Source organism: Cydia pomonella, chromosome 2, assembly GCF_033807575.1.
Source record: "Cydia pomonella isolate Wapato2018A chromosome 2, ilCydPomo1, whole genome shotgun sequence".
Lineage (NCBI taxonomy): Eukaryota > Metazoa > Arthropoda > Insecta > Lepidoptera > Tortricidae > Cydia > Cydia pomonella.
The window spans coordinates 2,182,851-2,200,472 of record NC_084704.1 but is presented as its reverse complement, the minus strand read 5'-3'; the positions used below and the strand labels follow the sequence as shown (position 1 = coordinate 2,200,472).

The 17,622-nt window shown below is 37.7% G+C and overlaps 2 protein-coding genes across 3 annotated transcripts; one reads left to right on the top strand and one right to left on the bottom strand.

Moving 5' to 3' along the window:
• Positions 1 to 980: 980 nt before the first annotated feature.
• LOC133531128 (ATP synthase subunit b, mitochondrial) lies at positions 981 to 8,687 on the bottom strand. Its single transcript, XM_061869252.1, has 6 exons — positions 8,528 to 8,687; positions 5,529 to 5,673; positions 4,765 to 4,963; positions 3,749 to 3,937; positions 2,107 to 2,205; positions 981 to 1,124 (listed from the first exon to the last, which is right to left on the bottom strand). The coding sequence occupies exons 1-6, from the start codon at positions 8,553 to 8,555 to the stop codon at positions 1,047 to 1,049; spliced, it is 738 nt and encodes a 245-aa protein (XP_061725236.1). The 5' UTR covers positions 8,556 to 8,687; the 3' UTR covers positions 981 to 1,046.
• Positions 8,688 to 9,345: 658 nt separating this feature from the next.
• LOC133531113 (small VCP/p97-interacting protein) lies at positions 9,346 to 14,814 on the top strand. Of its 2 annotated transcripts, none has more exons than XM_061869240.1 (3): positions 9,346 to 9,510; positions 11,141 to 11,305; positions 12,036 to 14,814. In XM_061869240.1, exons 1-3 carry the CDS (start codon positions 9,478 to 9,480, stop codon positions 12,048 to 12,050), a joined length of 213 nt encoding a protein of 70 aa, XP_061725224.1. In that variant the 5' UTR covers positions 9,346 to 9,477; the 3' UTR covers positions 12,051 to 14,814. The 2 variants fall into 2 exon arrangements, with proteins under 2 accessions (XP_061725224.1, XP_061725217.1); XM_061869233.1 differs by lacking the exon at positions 9,346 to 9,510 and adding an exon at positions 10,592 to 10,753.
• Positions 14,815 to 17,622: the final 2,808 nt, after the last annotated feature.

The window sequence follows — 17,622 nt, the reverse complement described above, 5'->3', positions numbered from 1 at the left end:
GTAGGTACTAGTTTTTTTTAAAGAAAAAAACTATTAATGAAAGTCTAAGGACCGTGGGAGTTGGAGGGTCTGCCATCTTGTGGCCTGAATCGAAACCATAAACATGCACATTAACACGTCACGTGTTTTCTTGTGCATAGTAGGTTCTGCCATCTTGTGGGCTACAACGGAACAAAAAACATCACATTTACGCCTCGCGCCAAAAATCTGACGGCTCCTGTGCTGCCTCCTACAGTTCATGCACGCTTCCTATTTATCTTGCCAACAAATAAAATGGTAGGTTTGTTTGGTTTAAATAAAACATCTTTATAATAACTGGTCTCTTTACTCAATACATCCTCATTAAATAAATTTACAAGATTGTTCTAAGTCTACTTCCGGGCGGCGAGTGCTGCCAGGTCGGAAAAAACTATTAATGAAAGTATTATCTTGCCAACAAATAAAATGGTAGGTTTGTTTGGTTTAAATAAAACATCTTTATAATAACTGGTCTCTTTACTCAATACATCCTCATTAAATAAATTTACAAGATTGTTCTAAGTCTACTTCCGGGCGGCGAGTGCTGCCAGGTCGGAAAAAAGTATTATCTTGCCAACAAATAAAATGGTAGGTTTGTTTGGTTTAAATAAAACATCTTTATAATAACTGGTCTCTTTACTCAATACATCCTCATTAAATAAATTTACAAGATTGTTCTAAGTCTACTTCCGGGCGGCGAGTGCTGCCAGGTCGGAAAAAAACTATTAATGAAAGTATTATCTTGCCAACAAATAAAATGGTAGGTTTGTTTGGTTTAAATAAAACATCTTTATAATAACTGATCTCTTTACTCAATACATCCTCATTAAATAAATTTACAAGATTGTTCTAAGTCTACTTCCGGGCGGCGAGTGCTGCCAGGTCGGAAAAAAAACTATTAATGAAAGTATTATCTTGCCAACAAATAAAATGGTAGGTTTGTTTGGTTTAAATAAAACATCTTTATAATAACTGATCTCTTTACTCAATACATCCTCATTAAATAAATTTACAAGATTGTTCTAAGTCTACTTCCGGGCGGCGAGTGCGGCCAGGTCGGCGATGCAGCGGTCCAGCGTCGCCTTCTCCTGGTCGGGGGTGATCGCCTGCAAAGTTACATTCAAATTTGGATTATAAACCAATTTAAGTTTGCTTAATAATATTGCTAGAGTCAAACCAAGATAAGTTGGCAGCGATTTTGACAGCAGACAGTGCAAGTGTTATTTTAAATGTCAAACTTCTATGGAATTATGACGTTTACACTTGCACTGGCTATCAAAATTGTTGCTAACAGCTTGATCTGACTCTAGGCAAAAAAAAATTAAATGATGAATTGAATGCTCGCGCCAAAAAGACAGCCGCCATTAATGACGTCATAATAGCAGTGTAACGTCAAACGTGCAGTGCAAGTTTTCACTGTTGTAACAAACTTAACACTTGTTACTGGTATAGTGACGTCACTCACGAGAAATAATGGTGGTTTCGATAAAACGGCATACAGATAATAAAACTACTTTTTTTAATACGGGTTATTCCCACTAGCTGTTACTAGTGGTAGCTACTGGGATTTTTTTCCCACCTTTTACCAGTGGTAATTACTGGGAAAAAAAAAACCAGTAGTGTAGTTATATTATATTATCAACTCAATAGGCGGGTCCATACAGAGCGAGCATACGCGCGAGGCAATCTTCTCGCGCGTATGTTCGCTCTGTGTGGACCTGCCTAATCACATGCGATTTGCGATACATTGCGTCATTTGATCGATCGAAAATTCGTTGCTCCTATTATAGTCTGTATCTTTAGGTATTTAAAAAAAGGTATACAAAATCTACCCTCAAATGGCTCCTTAAGGCAGCTGAGGGTAGATGAAAACATTACATGATCAAATAATGTAGGTTTAAAGTCAGGTCGTTCACTGACAGATCTAGGCGGTTTTGTATTTGGTTGGTTAACCAATAAGTATTAAAACTACCCGAAAATGTACAAATTGTTTGTTTACCTCTTTTTAAATACCTAAAGATACAGACTATAGACCGGCAATGGTCTAGAATCACATGCCATTTGTTGCAACGTAGAAGCCAGAATTACCTTGGTAACGTTGTTCACGATCCAGTCAACCATGTGTTTCTGCGCCAGGCGCCTCTCCACGTTGGACTTCTCCAGCTGGTAGTCCAGGCGGCGTTTCACCTGGAAAATTAAATATTATCATAGTTATAAACTGTAGGTGTCATATGAAAGAATTGACCAAGATGCCCAAAGTACAGAATAAGTAATATTACGTACGTACAGAAAATAAACTACCTACAAAACCGAAGTTTGATACATGCTGTCCCTTTCTTATGTATGGTACTATCCCTTTCGGCTTTTTAGGGTTGTCAAAATCCAAGTCATTTTCTTATCTGTGGTCGTGCACGCAAAGGGACGTCAAGAAGGAATAGCATCTCCATGTACCAAAAAGTGTCATCAAAAAAACCTTAACCTTTTGAACGCCACGCCTATCGTACGCGGCGCGTAATCGTGAACCTTGTCGGTACGCATGACGGTTGATATTGGGCTGTAGCTGCGCGCGTCATATGACGTCTTTGGCGGTCAAAAGGTTAAATAGGTGGCGCTAGAATACCTAGAATACTTGAATAAAAGAAATCAAATCATAGACAGCACACTTCACTCCGTCAATAAGGCATAGGTTCTTAGCTACTCTAGCGCTACTCTGGAGAGATTTTGAACTATTATTTATAGCTGACAGCCGGACACTTTTGCAACAGTTCTACCATAAGAGATATCACTCCTACGTCAAGTTTTGCCAAACCTTAATTGCTCGGAGCAATGCTAAGCCGAACGGAGCCGAGAATGCCCGAAAGGACTAGTTTCACCCCCGCTGCCCAAGGCTTAAATAACAGTAGACTTGTTATGGAGGGTAGCTACAAGATTTAATATATATTTTTATATTTTATCTCTGACACTTAGAGACTTATACATCTCTAAAGAATTTTAGTATTTTATGGTTTTATTTTTTTATCATAGTTTTTTTTTTGTGTAATTTGACATTTAGAGACAGTATACATCTCTAATAAAGTATTTATTATTTCATAGATTCGATATTTGTAATTGTTTTTTTTTTTTAATTTAGTGTTTGTAAAAATGGACATGTAAAAGTGCCCCTGTGGCCTATTTGCTGAATAAATATTTGATATTTGTGCTGATAGAACAAAATGGTCTTAGGTTACTTTTAACCTTTTCAACGCTTTCTCCCTCATATCAAAATGTGGCATACACGCCAATATGTCAACTATTGAGAAACGAATTTAAACCTTATCTGTCAACAGTAAAATTGCCTTGACAGCGTCTGCCATGACCTCTTTAGTGGTCGTTGGCGTGGTAGGCACGACAGCACACGACCACTTTAGTGGCTCTTGGCGTTCAAAAGGTTAAATTAATGTTGAAAAATGAGTGTAGTAGTGCATTTTTCCAAATCCTTCTCGTGCTATACTGTTAGAGAGAGACTAAGCAGAGAGCAGTAGCATGAATGGAGCACAACGGATGAATCTTCAATGAATATATTTCATAAATTAGTTAATACAATTAATCTAAATATATTATAAGTAACATAATAACAACACAGACTGTTTTTTATCAAGTGACAATTGATTGACTTAACAGTTCAAATCTATATTCTAAATTTGAAATATAAATTGTGGCGTGTAGCTTACAACCTTATTTCAACATATACCTCCGAGTAGGCCTTCATGAGGCGCTCGCGGTAGGCGGCCTCGAGCTGCAGCAGCACGTTCTCCTTCTTGGCCTGCACCAGCAGCTCCTGGCCCTCGGCGCGCCACTGCGCCTGCTTCTCCTCCGCGATGGCCTGCTCCAGCGTCGAGATGGTCTGCGCGCGGCCCTCGTTCCAGTTCGACTCTACCGCCTGCAAATATATTATCAATATTATAGGACATTGTGTATTTTTGTATTTTGACCACATTGCCAGGAAAGACAGTGATAACCTGGAAAAGCTGGTGATCACTGGTAAAATCGAAGGCGATAAGCCGAGACGCAGGAGCCCAATGAGGTGGACAGACCAAATTCAGCCCTTGATGTGAGGCTCCACAGTGCCCTGCATTCAGCTACATACAGAAAGAGGTGGCGGCACATTGTCAAAGAAAAGCTGTTCCATAAATGCATAGAAGTGGCCGTGATCCTCAGTGATGAGGAAACCGATGCAAGAATGAGGAGGACATTATTACACAAATTGACTAAGTCCCACAAGCTCAATAAGGCTTCTGTTGTAGGTATTTACACAACGATATTTATACTATTTATAAATACTTAAATACATAGAAAAACACTTGATTCAGGAATAAATATCCGTGCTCAACATATTAATCTATAATTATACTATATCAATGCAGCATTGATATAGTATAATTATAGATTAATATGTTGAGCACGGATATTCACCACCAAATAAATGCCCTTACCAGGATTTGAACTTGGGACCATCGGCTTGAAAGGTAGGCCAAACAGGTCTTCAAACCAAACATGACACAGGTCTATACTATTTTCAAATTACTATTTTTCCACAGTTTATTCAGTTATAAATTTTTACACATTCATGCTATTGAAAGAACATACTTTATCATATTATTGGTCACACATTCTTTGATCTACGGACGTAGCGCTACGTCCAAATAACATGGGTAGAGGCCACGACCACGTGTCATGATTAGCGCTGAATGGGTTAATGTAACTTACATCAACTTCCTTGTCCAAGTAAGCACCAATAGAGGGACCGAACTTCTTGGCAGCGACATAGACCATGACCAAGAGGGAAAGACCACTGTAGTATTCGTGTTCCATGACGTAGATCTCCTTGCTGCAGAGGTATGTGGCCAGGCCGACGCCGAAGGTGTAGGGGCCGGTCACGCCGGTCTTTGAGTGGAAGAACTGGAACCTGGAATGGTAGATTAGATTATGTAGTTGCAGTTCAGTTATCGAGTCATAGAGAAACAGATTTTCTCTACCGACCCCAAAAATAAGGGTAACTACAATAAACACTCTATCAATATCATGCATACAAAAAAAAAATCAAGTGATTTTTCCAATAAAAATTACATACTTAATTCCAAAACTTGGATATGGCATTATACTTTGGGGTACAGTTCAGCAAACAGTGGCTATCAGGCGGGTCCACACAGAGCGACCATACGCGCGAGGCAATTTCGTCGCGCACAAAACGTCCAGTGTAGACGGCTTAGTGACGCCATTTTGCCGAGCGAATTGGCTCGGGTGAGGCAAATGTGCCGTTTTGGCGAGGAATTTTGTTCGTAAGGCTGCTCGCGCTGTGTTGACCCGCCTAATGAAGTACAATAGCGGCTCTTTAGAAAACTGAACATAAATACAGAAACTGATGATTTGACATTTAGTTATTTAACTCCTGCTTTGGAGCAAATTCAATGATCTTGAGGAAATAAAGAGCATGGATATTGTAGACTATTGGGCCGAGAATTAATATTTACCATTCCTCAGGGATGAATCCAAGGCGCACCTTGCCGGGTTCGCCTCTCACGGGCCTGGGGAAGTTCTTTTCATCTCGCACACCGGAGACGTCGGTGGCTGCGCTGCGGGCCACCAGCGCGGTGGATGCGGACTGTCGGGACGCCGCTGCAATGACAATATTAACATAAGTATATTTATATACAAGACGGGAAGAAGTTGATAACTCAAGTTATAAAATTTAAGAAATATGAACCTTATGTAATTCTATTTTAAGTTCAAATTTCTTTCATTTTATATCTAGCGCTATTTTATTCCCACCGTGTACCGATATAATTTCCTTCTGGAAACAGCCACTAGCCAGGTGGCAGGCCAAAATAGTTGCTAGTTCAGGCAAAGAATGGCAAAGCATACGACTAGACAAAGTAAGATGGATACAACTGGAGGAGGCTTTTACCCAGACCAGAAGGAAGGGGTCTACAGAAGAAAAATAAATTAAATGTTAACTTAATGTTTGTCTGTAGAATAAATAAAGCTTAAAATAAAATAAATAATGTTTACTTATTTGAGCTTTTGGACTTATCTTTAAAGTTTACATAATTTAATACATCAAAGCAGGAAGGCCTAAAAACTCTCAAGAACAGTGAAAATGAATCAATTTCTATGGAAAATTTATTTTGCATACAATTTCAGTATCAAGAGTAAGTGCTAGTTTTGTGTCCGGTTTCCCGTCATACATTAACCTGCAGGTTTATCTACATATCTATATATGTAGATAGCCCGCAGGTTAATGGATGGCAGGATTCACATAGGCGAATATCGAAAATTTTGCTATCAATAATGTGAGAGAGGACCTATCCTAGAGAGAGTATCCTTTAACGCAGACAGCAACGAGGAGGAAATAGACAGAAGGGTCAACTGCAGTTGGAAAAAATTCTGGGCACTAAAAGAAATTTTGAAAGGGGATTACCACTTAAAACTAAAGAAAACTGTAATGGATATATGCATTTTGCCCAGCCTAACTTATGGAAGCCAAACATGGACTTTCACCAACAAAATAAAACATAAAATTGCAGTTTGTCAGCGCTCGATGGAAAGAAGTCTATTACATTTAAGAAAAATACACAAAGTAAGAAACGAAGATATAAGAAAGAGAACCAAACTCACAGATTCCCTTCAGCATGCACTGAGACTCAAGTGGAAATGGGCAGGTCATATTGCTAGACTTAACGATAAAAGATGGACACTTAAAACAACAACATGGTCAGGGCCTATAGCACAAGGAAAAAGAAAATCAGGCAAGCCACGAAGGCGTTGGGCAGAAGACATTTATAAGGTCGCAGGTGCAAGCTGGATGGAGTCAGCCAAAGACCGTGAAAAATGGCATAAGTTGGAGGAGGCTTTTACCCAAACGGGGTCCATATAAATCTATCATTCATGTTTTTAAAATATAATATATATAACTGTTCAAAATATGGAATAAATAAAGCTTTAATAATAATAATAATAATAATGTGAGAGAGGCAAATAGACAAACAAACAAAGTGGTTGATAGTATGCCTTCTGCATTACAATTTAATTTTATTATTATTTTTCTTTCAGCAGGCAAATCATGGACAGCTTTATGCACGTGATAAAATAACAGTACTTTTTAACACTGCGAGATTGAAAGTAACAAACACTGTCTTAGAATCAGACCAACACAAGCCCGCAACAATTTCGATAGCACATATAGTGCAAGTGTTATTTTAAAACTCAAGCCTTAGCCATTTTGGTGGTTACACTGCTTTGTATGTTTGCAATACTAATGGATAATAAATATTTTATCATATAATAAAATAACTCAATTATTGCGGAAAACATATTTTAGTAGTTATTTATGTTTTGCAATAAAAAATGTGAACTTTCCCTATGTTTCAACCTGTGTCATCACAATAAAATCGTGACCTGACAACCACAATAAAGAATAAAAGAATTTTCTGTTGATTTTATGTGTAGTTAATCCTTTCAAGTAAAATTAAAATTGTAAGACATGTTGATAGTTTATCGATATGACTTTATCAACGTGGCCACACATTGTTAATAGCCGGGTCCACACAGAGCATACGCGTGAAGCAACTTCCTCACACACAATACGGCCAGTGTAGACATGAAGAGGCCATATTGTGCATGAGGAAATTGCCTAGCGCATATGCTCGCTCTGTGTGGACCTGCCTAATCGTACATAAAAAACAAGTGGTTACAGTGACAGCTGGCTTGTGCTTCATCTATTGAATCTCATATATTTATGGTATAAACAGTGACTCTATCTCTCTTCTCCACTGAACCTTGTCCTCTGCAACTCTAGACCAGTAAGGTTTGAAGGTAATTACTGTATACCCAAAATTTATACTTTAGAGATAAATTAACACAGTTAATTAAAACGGAGTATTAACTCACTACATTAACATGACTTGAATTGTTTTTTTTTTATTAAAGCACTGACTTTTTTTTTTGTTTGAGACATCCACTATTCTCTATCAACAATCTATTAATCAGTAATCTATGAATGGCAAGTCAACTGTTTAATCTTGAAATCATTAATTGATCTCAAAATAAATGTGTGTGGATTCTAGAAATGGTTTAATGGCATTGGTTGTAATGATATAAATGTATATATAAAGCAGTAAGAGCTTTATGAGCGGCGTGTACGTTATTTTGTATGAGGTTAAATATAGTTGGAGGAGACTTTAAGAATAAAACCCTCGGTTCAGTATAGAAATAAGGTTATAACCTTTACATATAATTGTACTTAATTAAAGATGCCCCAAAACATCACGAATAAAATAACTACGATAAAATGACGCATAAAAAGCGAAGTAACTTTAAAAAATGTCTATTCAATAAGAATAAACAGGTAAAACCGATCGTCAATTGTCAAATCGGTGATTACATAAACGTCGTAACTTAGGGTTAAGGTTAAAATCATATTCCCTGTATATTACAAGTTGTGTCCAGAAACATATGATTGAAATGTACATACCTGAACGCAAAGCTACGCGTGATAGCATATTTAATAGCGTATTTATAAATTAATTTCCAATTTTCGACAGTCCACTACGAAAAAGTACTTTGCGCTAGTGTTGCGAATTTATCGACAAATCAAGTAGACGGTAGACGAAACGGTGACAGGGGTATCGATAGAACCAAGTTTAGAGCTAAGTATCGATTATAGATAAATAATAATAAATATTATAGGACATTATTACACAAGTCTCACAGTAAGCTCAATAAGGCTTGTGTTGAGGGTACTTAGACAACGATATATATAATATATGAATGTTTATAAATACTTAAATACATAGAAAACACCCATGACTCAGGAACAAATATCCATGTTCATCACACGAATAAAAGCCCTTGCCAGGATTTGAACCCGGGACCATCGGCTTCATAGGCAGGGTCACTACCCACTAGGCCAGACCGGTCGTCATAGATGGTAGGATCAACTAATCAACGAACGAACGAACGTATCGATTCAATGTTACTTTTCATGTTCTTTTAGTGTTCTTTTATCATTAAGTACATGAGCAAACTAAAAAAACCATTATATCCAATATTTTGTATCGATTATTAATCGAATCTAAACGATTTATCGAAATTAGATGAGATCCCAAAAAATGTGATAGATAGGATTTTAGGGGATCGATCAAAATTTAAATTGCTTTACTTCTTCGTATTTTCAATCATTTTATAAGCAAAAATCAGCGTTTTATCGGAGAACAGGGAATTTTATTAGCTGTTATTCGCAACCCAGTGGCCTATTTTCAATATTTTGTTTGTTGGTCATATTTTGCTATTATTGATCTATTAGTTGGCTTATCAAACCGTATGTTCGCAATTCGCTTTATGTGCGATTTTTTTATATTTGAAACGCAAGATAGGCTTAGTCGCGACAACTTCGAAACATAAAGTAACTTAGATATCAGTGAAATGGCCAATGTCCAGTCTATTTGGAAAAAGATGGTTAGTTTAGCTTTTATAAAGTTTTGAGAATAAGATCCAAGATTATAAATACTGACATCGTTATCATTTTATTTATTTCAACTGCTAGTATTATCGGTCTCATTGTATTGATTGATTTAATTATTGCCGATTCGTGTGAATTCGATTCTATTTGAATTAATTCTTTTTTTTTAAAGCTCTAGAACGAATATTTCCACGATATTGGGACGTATTTAAAATTTACCTAACTTTCCGTGTTTGTAATGTATATTATTATATAAAATAAAAAATACAATTACAATACTTCAAATTATACCTACAAATAAACTACAATTAACTAAACTAAAACTACTATAAACCTAAAAAATTTAATCTAAAATGGGCTCCCGTGGCATGGTGCCGAGGATGCTGGCAGCATTTCCTCGCTGGATCGCTATGCTCAAGCGTTGGGCGAGGAAGCTGCCAGCTCTCTTATCCCGGTCCAATCCACCAGCCGTTTCGCCAATTGCCGGTATAGGCCCTGTGCTGCGGGCCCCATGGACCAAAAGTCTCGACTCCGAATGCAACAAAGTTGTAGTTGGTATCGAGACTCCCGTATTTGCGCTTTTTGAGGGCCTCGGCCGCCTCCGCCGCCGCGCCGGCTTTGTGTGTAGTACCGTGGAGATGGGAAGGTGCTAGCGTGTCAACGCAAGTTACGTCCCACACGAGCACACGTCCCATCCTCCATGGAATCAAAGACATCCCGTCTGGTCTCTTGCCATCGTCTCTGGCTATACCGGCAGGCTCCAGTATAGCCGGAACGTTGGCAAGTGACCGACGGATTATGCCTAAGTGATTATGATTAAGTGCAGCGTGGCGCGAAAGGCGACCCGCACTACATTGGCAAGCAAGCCCGTGGCGCCCCATCTGGTCCACCTCAGAGCCACAGGAGCATTTGTGCGGTGCGCAGATTGGGGCCCCTAAGCGTAGCCCCATTGCCAATTTGTATAAAATAGTGTCATAACCTCATGTTTGAAATAGCAGATCAATAGTAGATTCAGTAGATTTATTTCAATTTCTGAACGCAATCAATCTCTTTTATCATGTTTCTAAACGAATCTGTAACGTCAAGTTAATATTTGTTGACGTTTTCTGATAAGGAGAAGGAGAATTAGGATTATCGTGTTGCTATTTTCTAAATAAATGCAGAAGTTTTATCGCGAAAATGGGAATATTTACATCCTGCTGTAAACCTCAAGCGGCAGACGTCTTGACTCCAGATGCAGTAAGTAAACTGCGGGTACTTCGTAATTTCTAGAGTATGCGATCGATTGCAAAACATCGGTGGGTTCAATAACTTTGGCCTGGCTGATGGCTGAACATTCCAAAAAGTTCGAAATACCTACTATTATTTAATTATAATAGTTTATTGAGTAATGTAATACGTTTTTACATGAGAAGCAAAAGGTTACAGACATTTATTTGTTGGAAAAATAACGAGTTTTTAAGAATGTCACCATAAGTTGAACATCGTCATTCGGGCCTCTAATAAGTCATTAAGATTCATCATAATTTGATTATTATTATACTCAACAGGTTTCGCCCTTTATCATGTTAATTTATTCATGGTTTTTATCCCTAAATTCTACATAATCTTAATCTATTGTACTAGGATACCAGACGGCGCCAGCTGGTGGAGGCGGCCGAGAAGCGACGACAGGAGGAGGCCTCCCGCGGAGTCAAGGACCCTGAGAAGGTGAAGCGCATGCAGCAGCGGTCTGAAGAGATGGAGAGGCGAGAGGCTGAACTGGCTAAAGAGGGAGGATCCAACCTCAAGGTCTGTTCCTTCATGGATCTCCTAAGTCTAAGAAGCAAGAGTTGAAGAGACAGTATATTTTTTGACAGGAATTTATTTTCTTTGATTTCTTGTCCCAGACAGAAACACTATTTACTAATCTAGTTACAGTTGACAGTTGGCATCCCATGGTCCTAATACTAGTATGAATTAACTCCAATGAAATTTAAATCCTAAATGGAACACAACTGCTTTTGTTTTATTTCTGGTTTTGAATGCTTACCATACAAGAAAAATTGGTAGTCAAATTTGAATTGTTGAGAGGTTAAAAATAAAGTCAGTTATATAGTCACTTGCAATAATTTACGGGGTGAATAATTATATAGTTCATACTAAGAAACTTTTACTATGGGACCAACCCCGAAATAGCGAAAAATGGGCTGTCATTTTGGCTGTCTGACCTTGACATTTTCTATGGAAGTGTCAATTTTTTTTGTGCGATTTCGAGTAGTAGTCCCATAGTAAAAGTTGCTCTGTATGACCTATAGATTCAGCCCATAAATTATTGCAGGTGACTAAAGAAATACCCTGTATAATTGATTTACACATTCATTAGTGTTATGTGCAAGTTTATATTTACTACTAATCTCAAGGAGCAGATGTATGAACTTGCACTTAACACTATGTGTAGATGGGGTCATTATTATATGTCAAGACAGCTAGTAACATAATTTTTCTGGAACTTTTCATTAACTTCAACATTTTCCCACAGTGGACGACAGGGTGAGGTCCGGAGCAAGGCGGAAGCAGTCAGAGCAGTCAGCCCGACCCGTCCGCACCCACTTCCAAAGAAGAGAAATACCGATACAAGAACTAAGGTCCCGTTGTATGTTACATTATATCTCTTTATGGAGTAAAGATAAGTGTGATGTTGCTAATTTATTTTAGTCTTGATAGATTTACAAAATGACATTATAATAAAGTTAGTTTTTTGCACTTTAATGAATAACCTGCACGAACAATGGTTTTAAATATCATATTAAATGAAGTTTTGATTCCAATTTACACAAAAATGTTATTGTATCTTGATGTCGTTTATATCATTGAATATAGGTATTATTGTATTATTTTGAAATGTATAGTTGATTTTTGTTAAAGTTTTAATTGACCGAAACATGATTTAATTCAATACACATTCAGTATTTTCATCTTACCAGTCTCTTATCATAATAAAAGTCAAAACATTTATTTGCTAAAATACAGTCAGGTGGATCTTAAATACATTTTTACGAACAGTGTATTCAGCCTGCTATTGGGCATGCAAATATTGTACAAAAATTATCTTAACCTAAGCATGCAGCATGCATGAATTACATTACAGTAAATTTAATAGAGATATGGCTTATATTCTAAATATTCTTTAATTGAGTAAAATGCGTTTTTTATTAAAAAGTCTAATAAGTATATCTCAAATTGAGGCATGTCGATTCTATTATTTTGTCAGGTAACTTATTATACAATGTATTCGCCATGCCAAATACACTTCACGCAGGGCTGTGTCTGACTTTGTGCACGTAATTTTGTGTCGTTGACGAATACTTAAAGCTTAAAGCCAGTGAATTTATGTTTATTTAACTTTACATACATAATAACTTCAAATATATATAGACAGGGAAATGTTAAAATTTTCAGGTCAATATAGAAACGTTTGCAATCATCATAATAATAATACATTTTCAATAACAAATTTTATGACAGAGTGTACAATATCAAAGAATAATTCTTGTATGATTTTGCCCATTAAAAGCTTGCTTCCCTAACAAACCATAGTCACCTCCATACACCTGACCATAGAAATCTGCCGACTTCAGTTAAGAGGCTGTCAATACCTAAAGCGCGCACACTGTCTATTTGTATCGGAGTAAATGAGATAGCACTGTCGCATGTTACTGGGCCTGGGCAAGGGAATAATAAGAAAAATATTTAAATAAAAAAAAGTGGATTATTAGTGTAATATTTTACTCAACAGCGGTTTAGATATAAATGTTTTGAAATTGTGATTTTAATTGCAGACCCATAAGTCAAAACAATAAAGACATAAAACCGTTTAATTGTGATTTTAAGACCAATCTTTGCAATTATTTTCTATCGAGCCGATTTCGTTCAATCATGTATCGAGTACAACCACGGTCTTCGAAATATAATTAATATGAACATGTATTTTTCTTACTTGACTGAAACAAAAAGTCTTTCTTAAAAAACTGTTTAAGTAACATCAATTTCAAGGACATTGGGTGTTGACAGCCTCTTAAGGCTAAGGGCCTACGCTAGCTGACGCGGACGCCCGCACGCACGCGGGTGCTATTTGTGGGTGAAATCCGCCGCACGCGTCCGCTTCAGTTAGCGTCGCTCATACTATTTTTCGTAAGCCCACTCCGTGCACTCGCGCCAGCTAGCAGAGGCCCTAACTTGGGTCGCACATCAGCCGTATATTCATGCTTGTACTTTATTGCATGAAAATAAGGACACAATTGGATCAATTTTCAAAATCCTTTGCCTTTGGCAAGTTTCCAAAATTGCAAAATTTCTTATTGATTTTTTTTTGAAACTATACAGTGTGTCCCTAGCCATTGGACAAAGCCGAAATGTACATATGCATTAGGTTATTTAGAACCAGTGTACAAAGTATCATAACAACCGTTGTAGCGGTTTCGAAGAAATTAACAAATTACCATTTTTTACTTTGGAGCAGCCTGTATGTGTTAGTAGCTCCTAAGGTAATATCTTCAAAGAATAGTATGGAACCTTCTTCGACATTTTTGATTATCTTTTTTATTTATGACACTAATAAGCTTCTGACTTTTGAAAAATGTCATCATTATCAAATATTTCGAACAAATTGTCAAAAACATTGCCAAAGATTAACACAGTGTGTTTCTTTTTGTTATCGATTATTGCAAATAACTTTTGTTCGAAAAAAATATTTTTATATCTTTTGTTCTAATTAAAAAATATTAACGTCAGAGCATTCCTGAGAAGTAACCCTACGTGGGAATTCAGGGTTTGTCCAATGGCTAAGGTGACCCTGTATATATTTTTGTATCGAATCCAAATGTTCTATTCCCAAAATGAAAGTTTCCATTGACTCCTGGAAAATTTTCCTGAAATTTCCGAGTTTTTCCAAATTTCCGTAACTTGCACACCTGTAGGTACACACGGTTGTTATAGTTCGTGCCATGCACGATGACGCGCAGATTTGTCCAATTTAACCTATAATAAACATGGCAATACAAGTCAAGGCATGCGTCTTCGTGAATGACGCGATCTATATACGTATTTAGTGTGCTAAAAATGAGAAATTTGCATAGTTTTGGCTATTTACAATTATTGCAGCGTGTTTGTTAAGTGTTTTTTTGCATGTAGCAGTATTGTGTAGTGTGTTGTTATTTGTAAAGAAAGATTGTATTTAAATGTGCTATTAAATTATCTTTGTATATCTTTGTACATGAATGTATTTTTGTAACCATTATAATAAATGTTATGTTATGAAATTGTCTTATCAGATCCATTATAATAAATTTTGAACTGTAATATTCTAGTCCTTTCAGATTTTTAGGATAGTTACTAATTAGCAGTTTTAACTTTTCTTGTGGATTATGTTATTTATTTATTTAAACATAATTGCGCAAACCAACAAAAAATAAACCTACAAATGACGCATTTTTCTACCTGTCAACCATTGGGTCAAACAGACATACATATACTAGTACATTACGATATAAGTGCGAAAAATGGGAAATTTGAAACGAGTGGCGATAAATTAAAACACGACCGAAGAGAGTGTTTTAAATCGACACGAGTTGTGAATTATCTATTCGCACATGTATCGTACAACGTTTTACAGTACATATGGCCCTTTAAATGTTCAACACAGTAACGTAATATGCCAATATTCGCACTAGTGCGATAAAGTAGCACCATATGTACTGTAAAGTATGTTACAGAACGAAAGGCAAAGAAAGGGACCCATTATTGTTTAGGTCATACTGAGCTACTTGTACTATCTATGGGACCAACCCTGAAATACATACTGTATGTTGGTGCAGGAGAGATTTATTCATGCCAAGTTTCATGTAGTTTAAACATGTCGTTTAGAATGAGATGATAAACTTAGGTTGTTTGAGAGCGGCTTTTTTTTTGGCTTAAGAGGGAACTATACTGATCGACCATACAAAAAGAGAAAACATTTTTTCACTTCTAATTATTTTCCAATCTCCATGATTTTTTAATATGTTATTAGCGGGGTCCACACAGAGCGAGCATACGCGCGAGGCAACGTCCTCAATACGGGCAGTGTAAACGTGCCTCGGCCGAGGCGGTGCGCGCGTTTTCCTCACCTGAGTGCGCCGCCTCGGCGAAGGCACGTCTACACTGGAGAAAAATTGCCTCGCGCGTATGCTCGCTCTGTGTGGACCCGGCTATTGACACAATGAAAAACTAGGTTTATAGGTTTCCTTTTTTTCTAATAGTGAAAAAAAAAAATGCTCATATGCTGAAGCGATCGACGATATCAAAATCAAAGTGATTTGTTAAGATTTAGTGGAAAACGTTTTCTCCCGAAATGGAATTTCATATGAAAAATTACCGTTATTTCGTAAGATTCGAAAAGCTGTTCTTCCCTCTTAAATTGATCGTACAATTTATCTTAGCACCTTCTTCATTGAACGTCCAATTCATATAAATGCCAGTAAAATGCACATATCTAATCGAGTTGGCACATGACAATAACGGATTTTGGCTGGGTAGGAAAGTTATGGCCTCTGACAGAGATTTGGCAAGGGCTGAGGACATTATCAATATTACCATTCATTCAGTTCGGAGCCAGATTTGACCCCACTTGGCTGTTATTTTGGTAGGCTAAACTTATATGGATAATTTAAATTACCGCGGAGTGGTCACATTTTTTCTACGCACAAGTCGTTGCTTTTAGTTCCCCCACCACGCACTTCGCAACATTACCTATTATAATTATTACCTGTCCTAGATCATGTTTAAGGTACTTGATATATATGCCTCGATCACACCTAATGCCTTGATCACACGTACCAAGTAGGTACAGTTGCGTGAGAGAGCCCTCGGCCGAGTATATAGACCGCGAGCCAGGAATAATTTCCATGACCAATCGCCTCCCGGCTGAAAACTCGTGTAGTGGTTAACGGCTATGTATGATGAACCCTCGTGGACGTCAGCTGCCGCTCCGTTGGTGGGTTGAGGAATGGCAGCCACCGAAACACGTAAAACAAAAAAATTGTCATCGCCTCCCGTTTGCTACTTTGTCAAATGATAGTTCAGATGCTGTTGTTAATTAAAAAAATCGTCAGCCGGTTATATCGCGGTGGTAAGAACATCAGCTGGTGGCATGAACATGTAAAAAATAAGCTATACCTTTTATGATAGCAATAACAAATCATGAAACTTTGCATGTAGCATTTCATCAGGCGTAAGCGCCTGAAAAGTCATCAACGGATTACGCAATTTACACATTAACGCTTACTTTACCGCACATAAAGTGGTAAGGCGCATGTTTTTTACAAGTTCATTTTACAGCTAACGGTCATTTTTTTTATACCACGACGGTGGCAAGCAAGCATACGGCCCGCCTGATGGTAAGCAGTTACCGTAGCCTATGGACGCCTGCAACTCCAGAGGTATTACATGCGCGTTGCAGACCCTTTAAAAATCTGTACACTCCTTTTTTGAAGAACCTCATACTGTAAACCCTCGGGAAAACCTCATTCCACCGCGATAGCACCGGCTGACGGTTTTTTTTAGTTTAAAACAGCATCTAAACTATCGTCTGACAAAGTATCAGCCGAGCCGGGAGGCGATGACTGACTAAATATGCTCCTAGCCCGCGGTTTAAATATCTAAAAGAGATACGGTCTTTCTGAGGTGGGGAATGTAAACGCTCGCGTTCAGCTAGATCCGAGTAACTCAGGCCTCACTCTCCCAGCTAGGTTTCCAACCTTCACAGTACCTACTGAGCACTCGGCCGAGGGCACATTCTTGCTACTGTACTCGACACGTGTGATCAAGGCATAACGAGTATGTAGTAGCGAGGTAACAAGATGTCTCTCGGCCGAGAGGGTGGAATGGTTAAGTGACTGTTAGACGCAATTTTGTGGCGACTTGCTACAGTTTGTTCAGTAACGACGTGCGCGATAAATTACTTTCCCTTTGAATAAAGCCAAGAAATACCGACAAAATACGAAGTTTCTTATTAACACTTCTAAAAGAGGAATCAATAGAATTGTTTGCAGCGGGAGAAGGATCGTATTTGGTCGAGAACATGGATTTCA